Source organism: Pagrus major, chromosome 19 (genome assembly GCF_040436345.1).
Source record: "Pagrus major chromosome 19, Pma_NU_1.0".
NCBI classification, from domain to species: Eukaryota; Metazoa; Chordata; class Actinopteri; order Spariformes; family Sparidae; genus Pagrus; species Pagrus major.
In genome coordinates this window covers 16,666,096-16,684,411 of record NC_133233.1, presented here as the reverse complement: position 1 = coordinate 16,684,411, position 18,316 = coordinate 16,666,096, and the positions used below count along the sequence as shown (strand labels likewise).

The 18,316-nt window shown below is 43.3% G+C and overlaps 1 protein-coding gene across 1 annotated transcript in view; it reads left to right on the top strand.

The window, feature by feature from the left end:
* The window catches only part of prex2 (phosphatidylinositol-3,4,5-trisphosphate-dependent Rac exchange factor 2), a 99,307-nt gene that overhangs the window by 10,100 nt on the left and 70,891 nt on the right, over positions 1–18,316 (top strand). The window contains exons 2-6 of the mRNA XM_073488704.1: positions 9,235–9,306; positions 10,553–10,675; positions 12,373–12,477; positions 14,084–14,185; positions 15,382–15,543. Coding sequence (XP_073344805.1) covers positions 9,235–9,306; positions 10,553–10,675; positions 12,373–12,477; positions 14,084–14,185; positions 15,382–15,543 — 564 coding nt within the window. The remainder of the gene's footprint in view (positions 1–9,234; positions 9,307–10,552; positions 10,676–12,372; positions 12,478–14,083; positions 14,186–15,381; positions 15,544–18,316) is intronic.

Below are 18,316 nucleotides of genomic sequence, written 5' to 3'. Positions count from 1 at the left end.
TTAACATTCCCCACTGTATTTATAGTGTCTGTTTCCTGTGTACATTCCCAGTGGAGAGAAAAAGGACAGTTTGGGGAAACCAGCCAAAGGTCTAATGAGATGGGAAGCGCGGGATGACTCCTGGAGGTGTCATTGGGACCTGTTGGAGACAGGAGGCTTATGGGAAGGAGTCAGTACAAAGAGCCTTTTCTCCCTTTTCGGATGTTCCTCTGTGAGCTCACAGCATCAGAAACTGACTCTGTCTCTGGTCAGGCCTTTTTGTGGGAAGTCTAGCTCTCGCTTGCCAGGAACTGGGTCTGTATGTGTGTGTATTGAGGCCTCTGTGCAGGAGAATTAACCCTGTAATGTTGAATTCCGGTTAAAAAACGCAGGAAGTATGGTATAGGGCACCATATCCTCCCTACAGGGTTGTCGCATAAAGAGGGCCAAACAAGCCTCTCCTTTTTTCCCTCTCTTTCTCGCCCTCTCTGTCTGTTTATTCTGTCTTCCTCTGCTGCTCTCTCATTTTCTCACCCACACACACACACACACACACACACACACACACACACACACACACACACACACACACACACACACACACACACACACACATAGCAAATCCAAAGACTCAGGTGTTTTTCGATAGCTTGCCTGAGGGCGCCAAGCTGCTGGCGCACCTGTTACCTGCTGCCCTTTAACTGTTATCACAGTGCCTTACTTTCTATTCTGCCGTCCTCTGGGACAGATCTCACAATCTACTCAGAAAGACTGTTGCGTTAATGAGCATACCTTCACAGTCTGGTGATTCACTACAGTGGGCTTGCTGTTGTTTGTGTCTCCGTTGCTGGCGTAGAATGGTCTCTGTGTCTTCTTCTTTATTTGTTAACAAGAGAGGATTCTTGCACCGATGGCGCATTGGTAGAAAACATTAAAATACCTGTACATGTGTGTAGTAACATCCCCTGATATTGTCATCTTCTTACGCTTAAAAAATGTAACACAAAGTGGACAAATTCTTGTGGGTGTTTGTGTGTGTTTGTCTGCCAGCTCTCCAAACATGACAACAAAGCAGATCAGTGAATCATCCGAGGACAAAAGAGGTAGTATGTCCAATAGACTCTGAGAAAGGCCTATTTATTCTTCCAGAGTTTATACTGGTGACCAGTGCCAATGGGCTCAAATTGGACCTTTTTTTTCCATTGTTAGCAAAAGATCCCACATTGCAGCAAAAGCAGAAGAAGTTTTAACTCTTTTTAATAGAGCCGCTTCAGTACTTTTAATATCAGGGAGAGCATAGTGTTCTGCAGCCGAACCAATTGATCCACAGGGACCTAAAATGGTTATTTTGAGTGTAATACATCAAACAGGCCCCGTGTTCTTTCTGCCCACTCCTGCAATAGTCTTAAACACATTAGCAGATGTTCGAGGCTAGCTTTGTACTTGATTCAAGCTCATTTCTGCAGCATGGCAGCAGCTAGAAAGCTTTCTGTTATTTTTTTTTTTTATCAAAGTAATTTGCTGCATCATTTTGCTCTTTTGGATCTCTTTAGCGCTCTTTTCCTCTCCGGCAGGGATTTGTATTCCCATCACAGCCCACTCTGCCGGGTCTGTGTGGCTGTGTAACGTGATGAAGGACATGCTTTTTCTCCCCTTTGCACTTTCATTTTCTTGTCCTCTCACTTCACATTCACTGAAGTATTTTTATTCTGACACAAGTACATGCTCTGGCTTGGCAACTATACTGCACACCCACTTTATTTAATTAAGCCCCAAGGGAGGTTTATTTGAAACACAACTTTTTTCGGGGGGGAAATTTAGGGGAAATTGTGTCTAAAATGATGCATAAACAGATGATTTTTTTCCAATAATAGCCTTAAAGCGACATCATGTGGCTTCAATAAAAGGAATAGTTTTGGGAAATGTGCTTAAAAGGCTTCTTGTGGAGAGTTTGAGGAGAAGATTGATACCTGCCTCATGTTAGCCGGGTAAATATGACGCTAGTGACAGCAGTTGGTTGGCTTAGCTTCTTACAAAAACTGGGAACAGAGAAACAACTAGCCTAGCTTTGTGCAGAGTTTTTACACTTATGAGACAAACAAGATGTAAGATGTTAATTTAGCAAATTTTGTTTGCAAAGTCCTCTTAGGCAGCCATTTTGGCAATGCCTCGGGCAGTTATTTTGGGCTAACAAGACCAGGCCCCTATCTAAGTGAAATGGAGAGAGAGCCAGAACTTCACATGTAGTGGTCACTGTGACATAAAAGCTGCATGTGTAGGCTCACCAGATAAAACCACTTAAAAGGTATGGTGCCCCAAAATATGGTTTAAAGCGTCCCTTTTCCCACCGTTTATACTTCCACTGCGCAAAATGCTAGTATTGTATTGATATGAGTATTGATTATTTTTTCGTAATCTGAGCACGGCGGCAACTAAGGGAACTTGGGATGTTTGTACCATTTTGCTCCTTAACAATACAAGACAATACAGTACAATAGATGCTTACTTTTGGCTCCTGGCTGACCATTAACTTTCAGTCTTGGCCCTCCATGGGGAAAAGTTTGGGCACCCCTGCTTTAAATGGGGTTTAAAGCAGGGGTGCAGTATTGTATTGATATGAGTATTGATTATTTTTAGTAATCTGAGCACGGCGGCAACTAAGGGAACTTGGGATGTTTGTACCATTTTGCTCCTTAACAATACAAGACAATACAGTACAATAGATGCTTACTTTTGGCTCCTGGCCAACCATTAACTTTCAGTCTTGGCCCTCCAAGGGGAAAAGTTTGGGCATCCCTGCTTTAAATGGTTTGTCTCCTCTCATATAATATCTCTGGAAAAACATTAGTTTTTGTCATAAGTAAAGCTACTTAAGAAGGGATCAGGGTTTAAGAGTTTAAAGCACAAGAATGTCAATCATCATTGTGCTCTTGTTATGTCATTGTTAGTTCACATGTTTGAGGAAGCAAACGGCTTCTGTTTTTGCCAAACTCCTCTGCTGTGACTCATCTGTTTCATTGACACAGAGATCAACATATACAGGGGGAGTGGCTAGCCTTCCGCTGATTGTATCTTTCCAATCTGGTGGAGAGATGCGGGGGGACGACATTGCATAATGTCCATTCACAAAGTGTCCATAAGTGGGTTGGCTCAGCACACACTCTGTCAGCCCTCCAGCCGGTCTCTTGTTAACCCTCTCCCTTTCCTTTCCCACCGAACTCCAGAGGATGCTGGACGCAATTTCAACTAGCCTGCTCCTGAGCAAAATACATATTTCAGCAACCTGCAGTTATTGAGCGAGCTGTCACTCATGTTAGACTGAGGCTGTTTTCCAATCTGCTCAGTAGGTGACTGGAAGGTCTATCGTGTGGCCTGCAGGTTTGATATCTGAACCTGATTTTAGTCTCCTGATTTGATTTTTTTCGTGTGACAGTGAAGGTCAGGTTGTCAGCATATTCTTCTTTTTGAATTTGAGCATCACTGCGTCGGGCAGTACAGCCACGATTTCCAGTCCCACGCCTTTGTTTTCCACAGCGTGTGAGCCGGTGTTGATTAATGACAGGTAGGGCCACATGCAGTGACTGGACCAATCTATTCATCACACCCATCTGCTCTGTGGAATAATGAAAACTTTAATGGGGTTTTAATGTGTAGTCCCCCCTCAGCCATCAAAGTGGCAATCCAGGTGATTATACCTGGGCCTCTGGGAACAAAATCTCTTGTTGATACATGATTAAGGCAAAAAAAAAATGTGTGTATTCTATGTCCAACAAGTAGAAAGGAAAATGTCTGATGCAGGAAAGAACAGCCGCCAAAGAAGTGAGGTTGCTCACACGCTTCCAATGATAGATGTGTGTGTGTGCGTGAGTGTGTGTGTGTGTGTGTGTGTGTGTGTGTGTGTCTTTGTATTTTTGTGGGGGTGAGTGGTTGCCAATTTGGAGATGAGTCTAACTTTCTTTGAACTGCCAATGGAAAGAACACCGTAAGAAAATCACTACTGTTGTCCAACTCTTTCATCCTCTTTGTCTTCTGAGCTCATCACTTTACCTCATCTTTTTTCCCTGAGTGTCTTATAAATATGCCAATGATAAAAAAAAGAAGAAGCACAGCTTAAAGGTCCAGTGTGTTGGATTCAGGGAGATCTACTGACAGAAATGGAATATAATACTCATATTAGTTTTTAATTATGTGTATAATCACCTGAAACTAAGAATTGTTGCGTTTTGTTGTCATCTTAGAATGAACATTTTATATATACAGAGAGAGCAGAACAGACAAACCAAACACTTACACTCTAGAGAGCTGGTTGAGCATGTTTTTTGAGTTTACGTAGGGGAGGGTGAAGCGAGGGTTATTCAGTTTGTTGCAATCTGCAACCACACACAGCGAGATGCCACTGAATCGTACCCAATGGATTTAAAGAATGTTTTTGTTATGCCTCTGCATCCGTCCACCCACCCGTCTCTGCTATTATTGTGAAAACGATATCTCAAGATCAACTTGAGGTAATTTCTTCAAATTTGGCACAAATGTCCACTTGAACTAATGAACTAAAGGATGAACTAAATAGATTTTGGTGGTCAAAAGTCAAACATTAAGGTCACTGCAAGCTCATTGCATCCCATTCTTGTGAACACGATATCTCAGAAATATATCGAAGGAATTCTTGCAAAATTGGCACAAACATCCGCTCGGACTCAAGGATGTACTGAGTAGATCCCTGTGACCTCACAAAAACACGTTATTGACAATTGCTCAATGTGTTTATTTGATAACAACTAAAATTGACAGAAATAGAGGGATAAAGGATCAAATGTTAACGTGATGACATTTAATATCCAAAAGGTGAAAGGTGAATTTGAAAGGTGAAGACTGTGACATCAAAACACTCTGCGAAAAATGTTCTCGCCTTTATGCAACGGCATAGCTCAGGAACCAGAAGCATAATAGACATTTATTTACATTCATGTATTATACTGTTTCACTCAACTTATAATTGCTGCAATGACACAAAGCAAAGAAAAAAAAACCTCAAAACATTGAAGATCCTCTTGTTTTAACTACTGGTAATCTATACAAAATGAAGTATTGTATGTTGAATGCAACAGATGCAAAATCTAACAAGTATTTATAGGAAAAACAAGACGATTCTACAAGCTCAGAAACTGCTTTGTCCCTCACTTGATCATTCTTTAAACATAAATCCTTAACATAAGTTATATTCTCAAATACATGCTGTTTAGCCCTAAAGATGTAAGTAATCTTATCTTATGGACGGCTTGATAACAACGGTGCACAATCTGTAAATGCTTGTTAAAGCTAAAGGTCCAGTAGGATTTGTTTTGAAATCATCTTCCCGATTATAACTCCCACGTCGCTTGTTGCTGTGCACTTTGTGCTCGGTTCTGTCCATCTGGGGTCACAGGAAGCGTGACATGGATCACCAACAGCTCCTATTGAGCTTTACAATGCAGTTGCAAAGTCTGCTTGTGATTCAGTAGAGGCCAGTGCCCAGACATATTGGATTCCTGCTAGAAAGCACATCCAGTGCTAGGGAACAAAATGTGTCCCTCTGGAATTCAATTGGTCGTCACTGAGTACGAGGACAAAGACCGCACGGTGGACGATGGTGGAAATGTGTTTCTTAAAAAATGGAGTCTTCCGCTACATTTCTTCTTTTGGTTTGAGACTGCATCCTTTATATCTAGTTCGTTTCAACTTATTATCCTCATAGACAGAACTGTCAATTCTCTCATGCACCATGCAAGCTTTAATCCAGAGAACAGATGCTGCGCTAGTCTGTGATGCAATCAAGAGACAAATCCTGGACGTGCTCCACTGACACTGAATTACAATACTGGATCTGGATGACTCACACAATGCTTGATTTTAATACAATCCATTCAGGCTTTTGCCAATGAGCTGTGCGTTTATGTACTGCAGCGCTGTCAGGTGCTGTACAAACCTGGAAATGGGCTTATATTCACAGTCACCCTGGGTGCTGTTATTGTGTCCATAAATCCAGCCAGTCAGTCAGCTTCCCATTCACTGTCCGTGGAGCTGTTCCAGGATTAGTCTCTTAACGACATCAACAAGGCAGCCTTGGCGGTCTCTTTCGGAAGAGACATGTTTCATTTCCACAAATCAAGTCGGAGCCGTCCGCAGTTCTAGGAACGACACGAGGAGGAGCGTCTCAAACGAGTTTTTCAGACTTTTGTGTGGCCGAGCCTGTTTTCTGTGTGGTGTACTTATCTTGAAAACTTGCATGAAAGATGTTTTCAATTTTGCCCCATCTCTTCTGCGCGACACTCTCTAATCTTTCGGGTGATAACACGATTTATTATCTCGATCCATCCAATCAGATTTCGAGCCCATGCATTCCATTATACCATGTGTTTTTTTCTTATGTTGTTTACTTCTGATAAGCATCTGCAGTGTTTCCCCCCCATAGCTGCAGATCATATACAGCGCTGTATAATTAGTGCTTTGCAGATATAGTGATTATTTCCTGTTTAATAGACTCTTCATTATAAAAACTGAAACGATAGACTCCCTAATGGGCCCACGTTTGATGCCACACATCAGTGAGAGGACGCAGGGTTTTTGATGCAAATTAGCACTACTTTAGCTCAGCTGAGGTCCTGTACTGTAAGCCCTGTCAGGCCTGTGCGAGGGCCCTGTCGAAGTCTGCTCCGTGTTTGTACATATTAGACTTGCTAATCAGATGCTAATGCTCGTGAGTGGCAGAGTTGCGAGGCAAGGCAGCTACAGAATGGTAATCAGCGTGGAGTTGGCCTGCAACAAAGAGGCTGATTATTTAAGTCCTCGTTTTTTTTCCCCCCAACCACAAGATTCAAGCGCTCGCTTCTGCAGCTCCTTTTGAAGTGTTGCTTGACGTCGATACAACGTGATTAAAGATCATTTCACTTATATTTCCATCTCAGTGTGCTTTGCAACAGAGCATCGCCTTTGTAATTAGCAAGAAATGGAGATTTTACAAGCGACTCAGCCGAACCACCTTTCCATCTGTTCACAATTAATCAAGTGAAACTTCTCAATACTGTAGTCACAACCACTTACTTAGATCTCCGTGTCAGGGAATAATTCTTGGCTTGTCTGCTCATTAAAGTAAGCTGTTTACATGCTTTGTGGTTGTATTATGTGAGCTCGCCCAGGTCAGGCTGCCTGCTGTGTGGCTGCACAGGCCGACAGATGGCATTATGGCCCTCAGTGGGGCGGTAAAGTGATGCCCATGGTTAGGGTCAACTGCAAAGACAGATGTAACTTCTCACTGCCCACAGCACGGATCGACCGATACGTTTTTTAAGAGCAGATACTGATTACTGTAGTAAAAGAGGATGCCAATAAGTGATATGGTTAGATTGCTTTGTAACTGTATTTTATATATTTACAAAGAAATCCTCTTCCTAGTCTTAGTCCTCTTAGTTATAGATCAAGTAGATTATTTAGTCCCTGGAAACCACCATCGCTTTTACACTTTTAAAATAATTTTACTCCATTAAATATATTTGATGACTTTAGTTTCAGATTTCAGATTCAGATTATTATACCAAATAGGAATCATACTATTATAAAACAATTTGGTTGTATGGTACCACTTGACAGATGGCCAGTTCTTACATATTGCACCTTTAAGCGACACAGCAGTATATGAAGTAATTCAAATAAGTGAGAGTGAGTGGTGACTACAGACAGAGAGAGGCCAAAGAAAGTCATTTTTATATATGATTTATTTTATTGGAATAAAAAAGCTCCACATTTCTGATAATCAGAAAAATGCTGAACATCAGATCTGATCATCATCCTTCCCTTTGATGACTGTATGCGTCACGCTGCTGCTCAGTGTCGAGCTCGATCATGTGTTTATGAAGCCGCTGCTGTCTGCTTGTGTCATGCTGCCCCATGAAATGAAGCTTTGTGCTGCTGAAGTGTCAGAATGTGTCACATTGTCGCACTGTCTCTCTGCCTATTGTGTTGTCTGTCATGTTGTGGCGGTTCTGCACGAGTCTGATTCGTGTGATCAGTGACAGGCCTCTGATTAAGTCAGAGTTTTGAGTTTTGACAGCCTGGCTGCATTCTGGCAGGTCTGTTTTCTAAATGGATGGACACAGCTTGAATCGAACTGTCGGTTGAAGTTACCTCACGTTTCTTTGGTTGATTTATCGTCAGTGTCATGAATCTTACCACGTAGCAGACGGGTTTGGAATAATAAAATCCTTGTACGTGGTTTTATTCTATGTAGAGATCTTATATTTGCTTTTCCTCACTTGAGTTTCTGCCTTTTATGCCATTTGGGGGATAAATAAAGTTAGTTGTGTGACATGAGAATTGTCAGTAAGAAAAAAAAAACACTTTACACAAGTGCTTTTTTGTGATGTAATGCCAAGGACATTGTTTTTCCTGCTGCTTAACTGGCTCACATTCAGATTTGACAGCAATATGAACATCAGGAACATTGTTGATGTGCTATTGAATTCCATTTTCTCACGTCCTTTATATTTTATGAAAGTTTTGATTTTTAAGCCTTGCTTTGGATTTCATCATAGCTTCCCTGAAGTGTAGTGCTTTACAGACATCATTCAAAACCAAAGCTTGGTGCCGTCAATTTGTTTTCCAAAGAGCTTTCTACGGAAGATAGATTCCCGTTCGCTCAAACCTTATTTCATGCATTGCACACTCGAACATAAAGATTCTTGTCTAATACCTGTCGTCTCCTTCTTTAAAACCTCTCCCTCAGGCAGAGTGCAGCAAACGACTAATTCTCCCTAAGTCACATTTTAAGCATACATTTGGAGCGCACCTTCTTAATTTGCCATTCTCACAAAGTGCCTCGGAGCATTAAATGGGTTTGTCGCGGGCTTGTGCGCTGAAGCAGCCTGGGAACCTTCATCCTCAAGGACCGAAGAAAGTAAGAGCACTTCCCATCCATCTCAATTCACACGCCGTTGGCCCCTCCAGCTCCCATCCCCAGCCACTTAACATTGCCTTTGAAACACCATGCGCTGCAATTATTGTGTTTTTTTTTTATCCAGCGCACAGATTGGGTTTCGTGTGTATCAGGTGTCCATTGTGATGTGCAATTTGCTCTGGCAGCCAAGTGTTGCAGCTGCACACAAAGCCTCAAATCTAGCCTTCTATTTGTCCTTTTGAGGGCTGAAGCGATCAGACGCCAGAACGTAATTCAATCCCGGGGCCGGTTCAAAGGTGTTAACTGTTGCTTTTTTTCCTTTTCAGGTGTTTCTACATCGTCTCGACCAGTATGCAGCCACCAAAATCGACAAGAACATCACAGAGGAGACTGTTAAGGTGAGGGTCAATCTGGGACTGCATAATTAGGATTTGTAAAAATATGAAGGGCAATTGACTTTTACTCCGTCTGCAGTGCACACGGACCTTATTTTCAAACAGTAACCTGATCCATACAAAAGACCGGAAATTACACTGGAAACTAAATGAAGTGGGCCCGTTGTTTGGGGTGCTCTTTAACCTAAAATAGCCAAGTTCTGAATGGAGAAAGAAGTAGTGGGCGATCCAGGAAGCAGCTGTAAATATAATCTATTTATAAATGATTCCGGCTGGAGGATAATAAAGGATGCTCTCTCACAGTGGGAGTGTGCCTGTTCCAGTGAAGTTGCTTACTTTTGAAGGTAAATACACATTCAGTGGATATTTACTGCACGTCCCATGTTTTGGGATAAGTCTGCGCGTGGTATGTTTTGTTTGGGAACTGGCTGTACAGAGGGGGGTTTAGATAACGGGGGTCATTATGGGGTTGGTTGTGATGTCACCTAGCAGGGATTAAGTTTCACCAGATTCTTGGCTGTTCTCAGTATCACTTAAGATTATTTTTGCCTCGCCTCACCCATAAAAGACGCCTCTGGTTTTTATGCTTTGCTTTTATTCTTTTAGCTTTTCTCTCCGTCCAGCATGAGCGTATTGTTTGGTCCTTTAATATCACCACAAAAATGACATAAAAGGGGGCAGAAGTCAACACCACATGAAGGCAAAGTTCTTCAAAAATGTGCTCATTTTTTTTAGCTTCTTTGATGAATTATCTCAAATAATGCTTGAAATTCAAATGTCAAAGACGTCTCAAGCCAAGATGGCCATTACAAAGAAACCTCACTCTTTATTCTGCTGCCACAGAAATTCTCTCGCTTTGTGCCGCTGGCCACAAAAAAGCAACATATGCCAAATTATTGATTTGGACAGTCTTCGGAACGCTATTGGAGGAAAAACAGCTGGAATATATATATATATGGAGAGAGAGAGAGAGAGAGAGAGAGAGAGAGAGAGAGAGAGCATTTGAATGACAAGTTGGCAGCTGTTTCCAGTATTTGAGTGACATGGAAGAGCAAAGGAAATTATACAGTGACAATACAATACATGACTTTGGAAAAAGTTTCTTACCATCAACCCTGTGTTTACTTTCATGCAAACATTTTCCGAGTTGTTGTTCACATTTATGTGAATATTTCCAGTTGGAAAAATGAAAAGAGTTAGTTTAATTTGACAATCCTGTGTGCTGTGTCTGTGTACTCTTCCCTCTCAGGTTTTATTCTCCAACATCGAGGAGATTCTGGCTGTTCACAAAGACTTCCTGTCCATGGTGGAAGAGCTGCTCCAGCCCGAGCCTCACGCTCACCATGAAATCGGGCGCTGCTTCTTACACTTTGTAAGTTCTGCACAACCACAATTACTTAAAGGTGCAATATGTAAGAATATGCCATCTGTTGATCTCATACTCCCATCAAATAGGGGCAGCATATAGCTACTGTTAGTTAGCCATGCTAGCTGGAGATTTGATGTTCACAGCACTAGCACAGGAGCTTTGGACCATTGGGAGAAAGAGGTTTTCCGGCCCGGGGCTAGCTGGTTAGCATGCTAACTTCAGTAGATATCTCTGCAACGCAATACATAGACGTCTTTGACATAACACCAAAACTGTGATTTCATCACATTCTGTTGATGATTGAAGTTATTTTTTTTATGTTCTCAATTAAAATTCGTACATATTGCACCTTTAATGCTTCCATCTCTTTCAAGTTGTGATCTTGTCACCATCTCGTCTCCTTATAGCTCAGTCGCAGCTCTTTTTCCAATAAAGACTTTCTCTGTCTCTTTACGATCAGAACTCAAATGCAGTTACGCCTGTGACAATGATCAGATACACCACATGTTGTCAATTCATCTGGATTACCCATGATGAGTGCACATGTGTGATAAGCTTCATAGGGCTCTGATATACTGCTCACCCCTGCTATATATATCATATGTCTTTGATGCAGAGCCCTGAGGCACACTGGCATATAATAGGTTTCAAGTGTAATAAATCCCACCGTCCTTCTGTTGCCAGTGAGGCCCTGATGTAGCGTTGGGCTGCAGTTGGTACAGGTGAAAGAGAGATGATCTAGCGGTACAGAATGTGTAGTCAGGTTTATGATGAGATGACCTCATTGAGAAAATGGAATATAACTCGCAGCATGACTGAAAACCCATGACCCAAGACTGTAACTCAGTCATGAGTGACCATGTGAGTCTTTAGAGATAAGGCTTGGACATTTTCTCTTTCCCTCCCCTCTTCCTTCTCCTCCTCTGTTGTGATTTGTCGAAGCTCTAAAAGTTCCACGAAAAGAATTACACAATCTAACTTTACTACAGAAACACAAATAGGTAGGGAAGCCAGCTGGACGGTGGGCCGCTCGAATCTAAATCCCTGTGCGATTCTGGCTTGCAAATTCACGCCGACTCAAGACTCCACTACAGTAAAGTCAGTCCCGAAGGCCAAACAATACTTTGAGGGGTTCATAAACTTCTTCGAAAACATGATTCAAGCGGAAGGGCATACACTACAGTTAATCATAAAGTTGTGTTTCTCTTAGTGCCCCGGCTTGTTGTTGTGACAGTTATGTCTCTCCACATCAGCAGCTTTGTCTTCCGAGGCAGATTAGCATGGCTGAGGACCGTGTGCTATTTTCGCTGCAGTGACTTTGTAGTGAGTGATTTAAAGGCTGTGTGGTCTGGTCCCACTGCGGCCTCTCAAAGACAATGGAATATGGATGTCACGAGAGCTGCTTTGGTGGAAAGTTGTCAGTCGTATGGCTGCAAGGCAGATGACAGGATATGATTGGAACCCCCCCCCCCACCACCACCACCACACTTTATACGGTACATTATGTATTTCTTGATCGAGAGGAGAGTGTTGAGTAGAGGACTTACCCTCTATGAATCCCATAACTCATATGTCTGTTCTCAAGTCTGTTTTTGTCTTCTATTTTTCTTCATTTTTCTCGCCCTTTTTCTTTTTGACTTTGCCTCTCTCTTACTTTGTAATTCTTTCCCTCTCACCTTGTCCTTCTCTGGCTCTTGCAGAGGAGCCGTTTCCAGATTTATGACGAATACTGCGGTAATCACGAGAAGGCCCAGAGGCTGCTGCTGGAGCTCAATAAGATCAGGAGCGTTCGGACATGTTTACTGGTAAGAATATATATAGCTGATTTTTAGGGCCGTTATTCAAGTCCAAGTGAGGTCATGAGTGATCAAAAGTGGACTGCTCTCATATGAAAAACAAACTCCCGCACTTTCTTAGAGACATTCAAACACACAGTCACCCACACACGGCAGCTGGACAGTGTAAAACCTCGTACTTTATGTTCCAGTGTGTCTGACAGCTGATGTGACTCTGCCCCTCGTGTGGGCGGACTCCCTCTTCCTGCCCCGACACTCGGAGAGACTTTCACGTCCGCAGGGGAGCATCATGTTGCTCGAACAAAAGATGACTGCATCCCCACTGCTGGCTCGCTAGACTGTGTGTGTCTGTGTGTGTGTGTGTGTGTGTGTGTGTTTATGAGTGCACGTGTGTGCACTTTGAGAGGTCAAAATGTTTGCCCTTGTTCTTTTCCCTCTTACAGCTCTTTTTGATGCCGTTTTCAGCTTTGTTTTTTCTTTTACTCATCGGCTATGACAGTTTGCAATGCCAGGCCTTCTCTGTCCTTTGCCTCGGAGCGACACACACTTGTATCACCACACAGTATCACCTCTTTAACACCTCAGAAAAACAGGGCTCTTTGAAATGGAGACCTACAGCAGAGATACACACCCAGAAGAAACAGAGTATGGCTGCAGACTTACTGGTATTGATTGGCCGGTTCTTTGGTGAAGCTCATGACCTTTTTCTTGAGACTATAATTGATGGCGTGAGGAATGAAACGCACACATGCACACGCTATACTCGAGAGCTCTGTGTCTGATTTACTGTCCATGCGTGCCTTTAATCTAGGAAGCCAGAGGAGGCAAAGATATTAATTGACTTTGATTTAATGGGGTCTTTATAGCCTTGACCTTTAGCGACCGAGCCCTCCATCAGGGCTATATAGGTCTCATGTTTCCTTACAACCTACACTTAGCTATGGGCCCATATACCTCAGGTCACCTCCTCGGCCTTGCAGTGACCAGGGTGGGGATATCCGCTAACCTCCACTAAACCTTTGGCCTACTGGCTACTAAAAAAGCCTGTTTTATTGTTTACCCTGTAATTCAGCACCTCATGGGAATTCAGGTGAGAGGAAGGTGAGAATGGATATTAGTAGTTGACCTCATAACCTGTAACCTACCACATGTAGGGTAGGTTGTGAGGGTCACTTTGATCAACTGAAGGCAAAGTTTATCTCTTAGTGTATGCGTAGTCTAAATCTAAACTTAGGGATGGAAATGTTATGAAATGTAAATTTTACATACCCATTAACATGATCACATTCCTACCAATGGCTGCTCCATAGTCATTACATGAGTACACATTTATCCTACATGGTTGGGTTGGGGTGTATTCAGGGTGAAGGCTTATCCTTGTGGACGTAAGTTCAGCGGTTTTTGTGTAATCCTGCTGAAAAACCACCAACAAACAAAGTATCTCCTCTCCTCTCCTCTCCTCTCCTCTCCTCTCCTCTCCTCTCCTCTCCTCTCCTCTCCTCTCCTCTCCTCTCCTCTCCTCTCCTCTCCTCTCCTCTCCTCTCCTCTCCTCTCCTCTCCTCTCCTCTCCTCTCCTCTCCTCTCCTCTCCTCTCCTCTCCTCTCCTCTCCTCTAGAACTGCATGTTGCTGGGAGGCAGAAAAAACACAGAGGTCCCACTGGAGGGTTACCTGGTAGCTCCTATTCAGCGGATCTGCAAGTACCCGTTGCTGCTCAGAGTGAGTATGGTCTTGTCAAAGCTAACCATGTATTATGGCGATACCACACCCTTGTACCACCTCTGTAGATCACCTTGTACTCCTCCTTTCATCCACCACCACCTAGTCATTAGCGTGGGCCGTCCGGTCCTACTCACACCAATTTCTCTCCCGCTAATGAAACACTTGTCTCGCATTCTGACACGTCGTCTCTGCTTTAGTTCCCCCAGCAGAGCCACATCTTAGCAATAACACAGGACCTATCATCACCTCCCCTGCCCAGCTGCTAATTCACACACTTTGGCCTCATTTATACCTGCCCACTCACTTGTTAGTTTTAAAATGTCCCTTTCCTGGATGTGAAACGTGAGCGAAATGAAATACACTTTCAAAGGCTCGTCTGAGTTTGTGATCTGAGCTGTCCCATCTCATTCATCTTGTTATGATCTATTAATTCACCCAGGCGTTCTCTAAACAGCCACCAGCATGGCCAACTGAGATGTAATAATAATAAGGGTGTAACCTGATGCTCTGCCATTTGAAGTCTTCCAGCTGCCAGGGCCTCCTCCTCTGAAATGACACAGATAGCCCTATAGTAGCTGACACGCCGAAACACAGTGTTTAGACTATAGATGCAGGGATTGCCAGTGCTTTTGGTAGAGCATTGCGCGCAGTAGCAGGGGTTTTAACAACTAAACTCAGGAACTACTGGAAGGTAAGTGAATGTGGAGTGGATAGGAAATGGAAATATGTTTTTATTTCATGCTTTTCAGGTCTTTATGCAGATAGAGTGCTGCAGGGATGATGTATGTACATAGTTCTCATTCATGATACTGAAATTTCTAACTTCGATACAAGACTTCGTCAAAAATTGACACAACACTGAGGGCATAAAATGTTTGTTTTAAATATATCAAGTGTACTGTGTGTAAAGCACAACAGAGTCTAAGTTAATTTACTTGACCGTACTCAGAAGAGTTGGAGGAGGTGGGTGTATGTGGAAACTGCAGCGTGTGTGTCATCTCACAGTTGGAGAGAAGACAGAGCGATAAAGCTGGTACGGGTGTATTGATACTGTGGAAACTGAGTATTGAAACGGTTTCAAATATTCAGAATCCACAGGTATCAATATTTGGATATTTGTGACAATGCTTGGCTCTTCTATCATGTACATTTTTTTTTGTGTGTGTGTGATTGCATGTGGTTTACATGTGCAGGAGCTGCTGAAAAGGACCCCTAAGAAGCACAACGACTACGCCCTGGTGCAGGAGTCTCTGCAGGTGATGAAGGCCGTGTGCTCCAGCATCAACGAAGCCAAGAGACAAATGGAGAAGCTGGAGATTCTGGAGGAATGGCAGTCTCATATCGAGGGCTGGGAGGTGGGCCTCGACTAAACTGTGTACACTGTGTTGAATGGTTTAATCTCATCTAATACGTTCGACTTAAATGGCTGCATTGACTTCTCGCTGTGCTGTCGGAGTCGGGTCGCAGGCTTTTTGTTGCCTTTAACACACGGCCGAGTTTTCCCCCCGCCAAAGCTTAAAGTCATGACTTATTGAAAGCCACTTAGCCCTTTGCCAGCAATTCAACAAGAATTCGGAGTGGCGTGACTTTTGTAGCCTTTTAAGCTTTCTTGTTCTCTGGGAACAATGACTCAAATTCACAATGGTCAAATTCTTTCTGCGTGGACGAGCCTGTTGCCTGATGTTAAAGCCGTCATTTAGGGTGACCGGTCCAGTCGTCATCAGGTGGACCGCAATTCTTAGTCTGCGGGGTCTTTCCTTTAGATTAGCTTTCTTGGGATGCCTTAATAACGGGTCAGTAAAGGCTAGCAGTGGTTGGAAAGAGAAAACAGTGGTGGTAATTGTGAGGAAGGAGGCTGGGATGCTTATGTAATTGACCTGGCTTCATTCAAACGGGGCCCTGAAGGCTTCCTGGACACATGCAGTCAAAGACACGTTGCCAGTGTTGATACAGCTTCTGACTGAGGTGTAGGCAGTAACAGACTATTACAGGCATGATTAGACTTCCTTGCATTTGACCAAGATGTTCACGTTTTCTAACCCGATGCTTAAGGATCTTTGTTGTTAGAGTGTTAGCCGGACATTTAGAAAGGCTTTTAGTAAGTTTGTCTTTCTTTGTAGTAAAATATACCACAAAAAAACACCAACAAAAGCATCTTGAATTCATTAAAAAAGAAAATAACCCGAAGGCTTCCAACAAATTTATACAGATAATTAGGAACGTATAAAATTTCTGTTGCACTGTAATTAATCTCGATATTAGGTCACAAAATAAACACTACAAAGTCTCAGAATGATGATCAGAAAGAGGCTTGGTGTTGGGTGGGGTGACACATCTTGTGCTCGACACGGTCCTGGCTGGAGCTCCTCTGCGGTTTCCCCTCAGCACTTTTATTAATTGTAAACATTAGCTCATTCTGGAGCAGGACCCTCTGACTGCTGCACGCCAGCCCTCTGCAGCTCCAAACGAGATGGAACGGAGGAGGAAAAATAAAAGGAAAAACAGAACGAGAGAGAGAGAGAGGAGAGTGTGACGGTTGCATCTCGCAGCTCTGTGTGGGTGTCAGAGGAATGATGGAGGGATGAGGAGTGATTGTGAGAGCTGCTGCTGCTGTTTTTTCCGTTTCCTGCTCCTCCGCCCGGGCTGATTGCTTGTTAAGCGCTGACCTGCTCCACAGCTGGCCGCCCTCGGGGCATCCTGGCAGGTTCACCTCGCGTGGGAGAGACAGGGCGATGGCCCGCCGTGGTCACCATGGTGACGGCTGCCAGCATTTGTCAGGGCGGTGATTGCCAGTTGGTTCGTGTTGCAAGTGTCTGTGTTTTGTCACTGTGCAACATAGAAATATGTTAATTTTAGCACGGCGGGTAGTCGTTTCCAGTTGTGTCTCACTTCACATTCTGTTCTCTTGTGCAAGTTTAATTAGTGTTCTTTAAATTTACTCCAGTTTGCTTGATTTGACTCCTTTGGTTTTCTAATTTCCTTCAAATTCTCTCATCTCTGCAGCTAATTGACAAACACAACTTCAAAGTTTTCTACCATACTTTTTCCTTAATTAAGGTTGTGTCCGGCTTTGTCATTGCTAATTTTTTTTTATCCCTCTCTGCAGTTGTTATGTCTGGCATTTGTCTGACTATAAAAATAGAGGGTTGAAATTTAGATGAAACAGATGACTGAGGGTTTAAGTTGAAGATTTGAGATCGAGTACACCCTCTGTGGGGCTTTGGCTTGGAACAAAACTGATGTGAAGAGTGATAGAAAAATGCTGCAGAGAAAAAGAAACAGCCTGCAGCGAGAGCAGTGCACTGGCACGGGGTTTTTTTTCGTTAAAAGCGCATGAAACACAAAGGGGAAGTGTCGCACTTCCATTAAGGAAATGCAGCTCTACAGTCTGGATCAGTGTGATGTTGCTGTTGGCCCCTTCAAGTGACCAAGACAAGTTTCCATGTCTGGTGTGCACACATACACTGGCTGCAAATTACTTTAACATCTGGTCATGGGCTGGGGAGTTAAAAGAGCTATGGATGTGTGGAGGAAGGAATGAAAGAGATAGAGGAATAGACCGGGGAATCAAAAAGGAGGGGAAGAGAGCGAGAGATGATCGAGAAGGAGGATAAAAAGGGCGAGGAGGGAAAGAAGGAAAAAGCGGGATGGGTTTTGGCCCGCTGATGTCTCCAGCAGGAGGAAATGCTTAGCACATTTTCCGGCTCTGTGCGCATGGGAGTTATTTTTAGCTCTGAAGGGCCGATCAAACGTGCTACATAAATTCCCAGAGCAGGCAAGGTAAGGGAAAAGACAGCACACTTTATCACTTGCAGCAGGAACCCCCGACCAATATGGTGACCAGACGCGACAATGCAACACATAGTTTGCCTGGACGGGATGTTATTCTATAGAAGCCATTAACGGCCGCGCATTTTAAAGTCCCACAGCAATCTGCTCCGAGGAAGCGGGGAGTGTTTTTACAGACCCCTGAGAGAGGGAACAGGAAAGGCTGGGCTTTGTGATCCCTCCTCCTGTTCAGACTTTATGTGTGAGCATTGAGAGGTATAGAAAAGTTTGTAGATGCTGTCTGAAACTTTTTAAAAAGAGATTACTTGCTAGTTGGAATAACTTCTTCCCGTCTTTCCC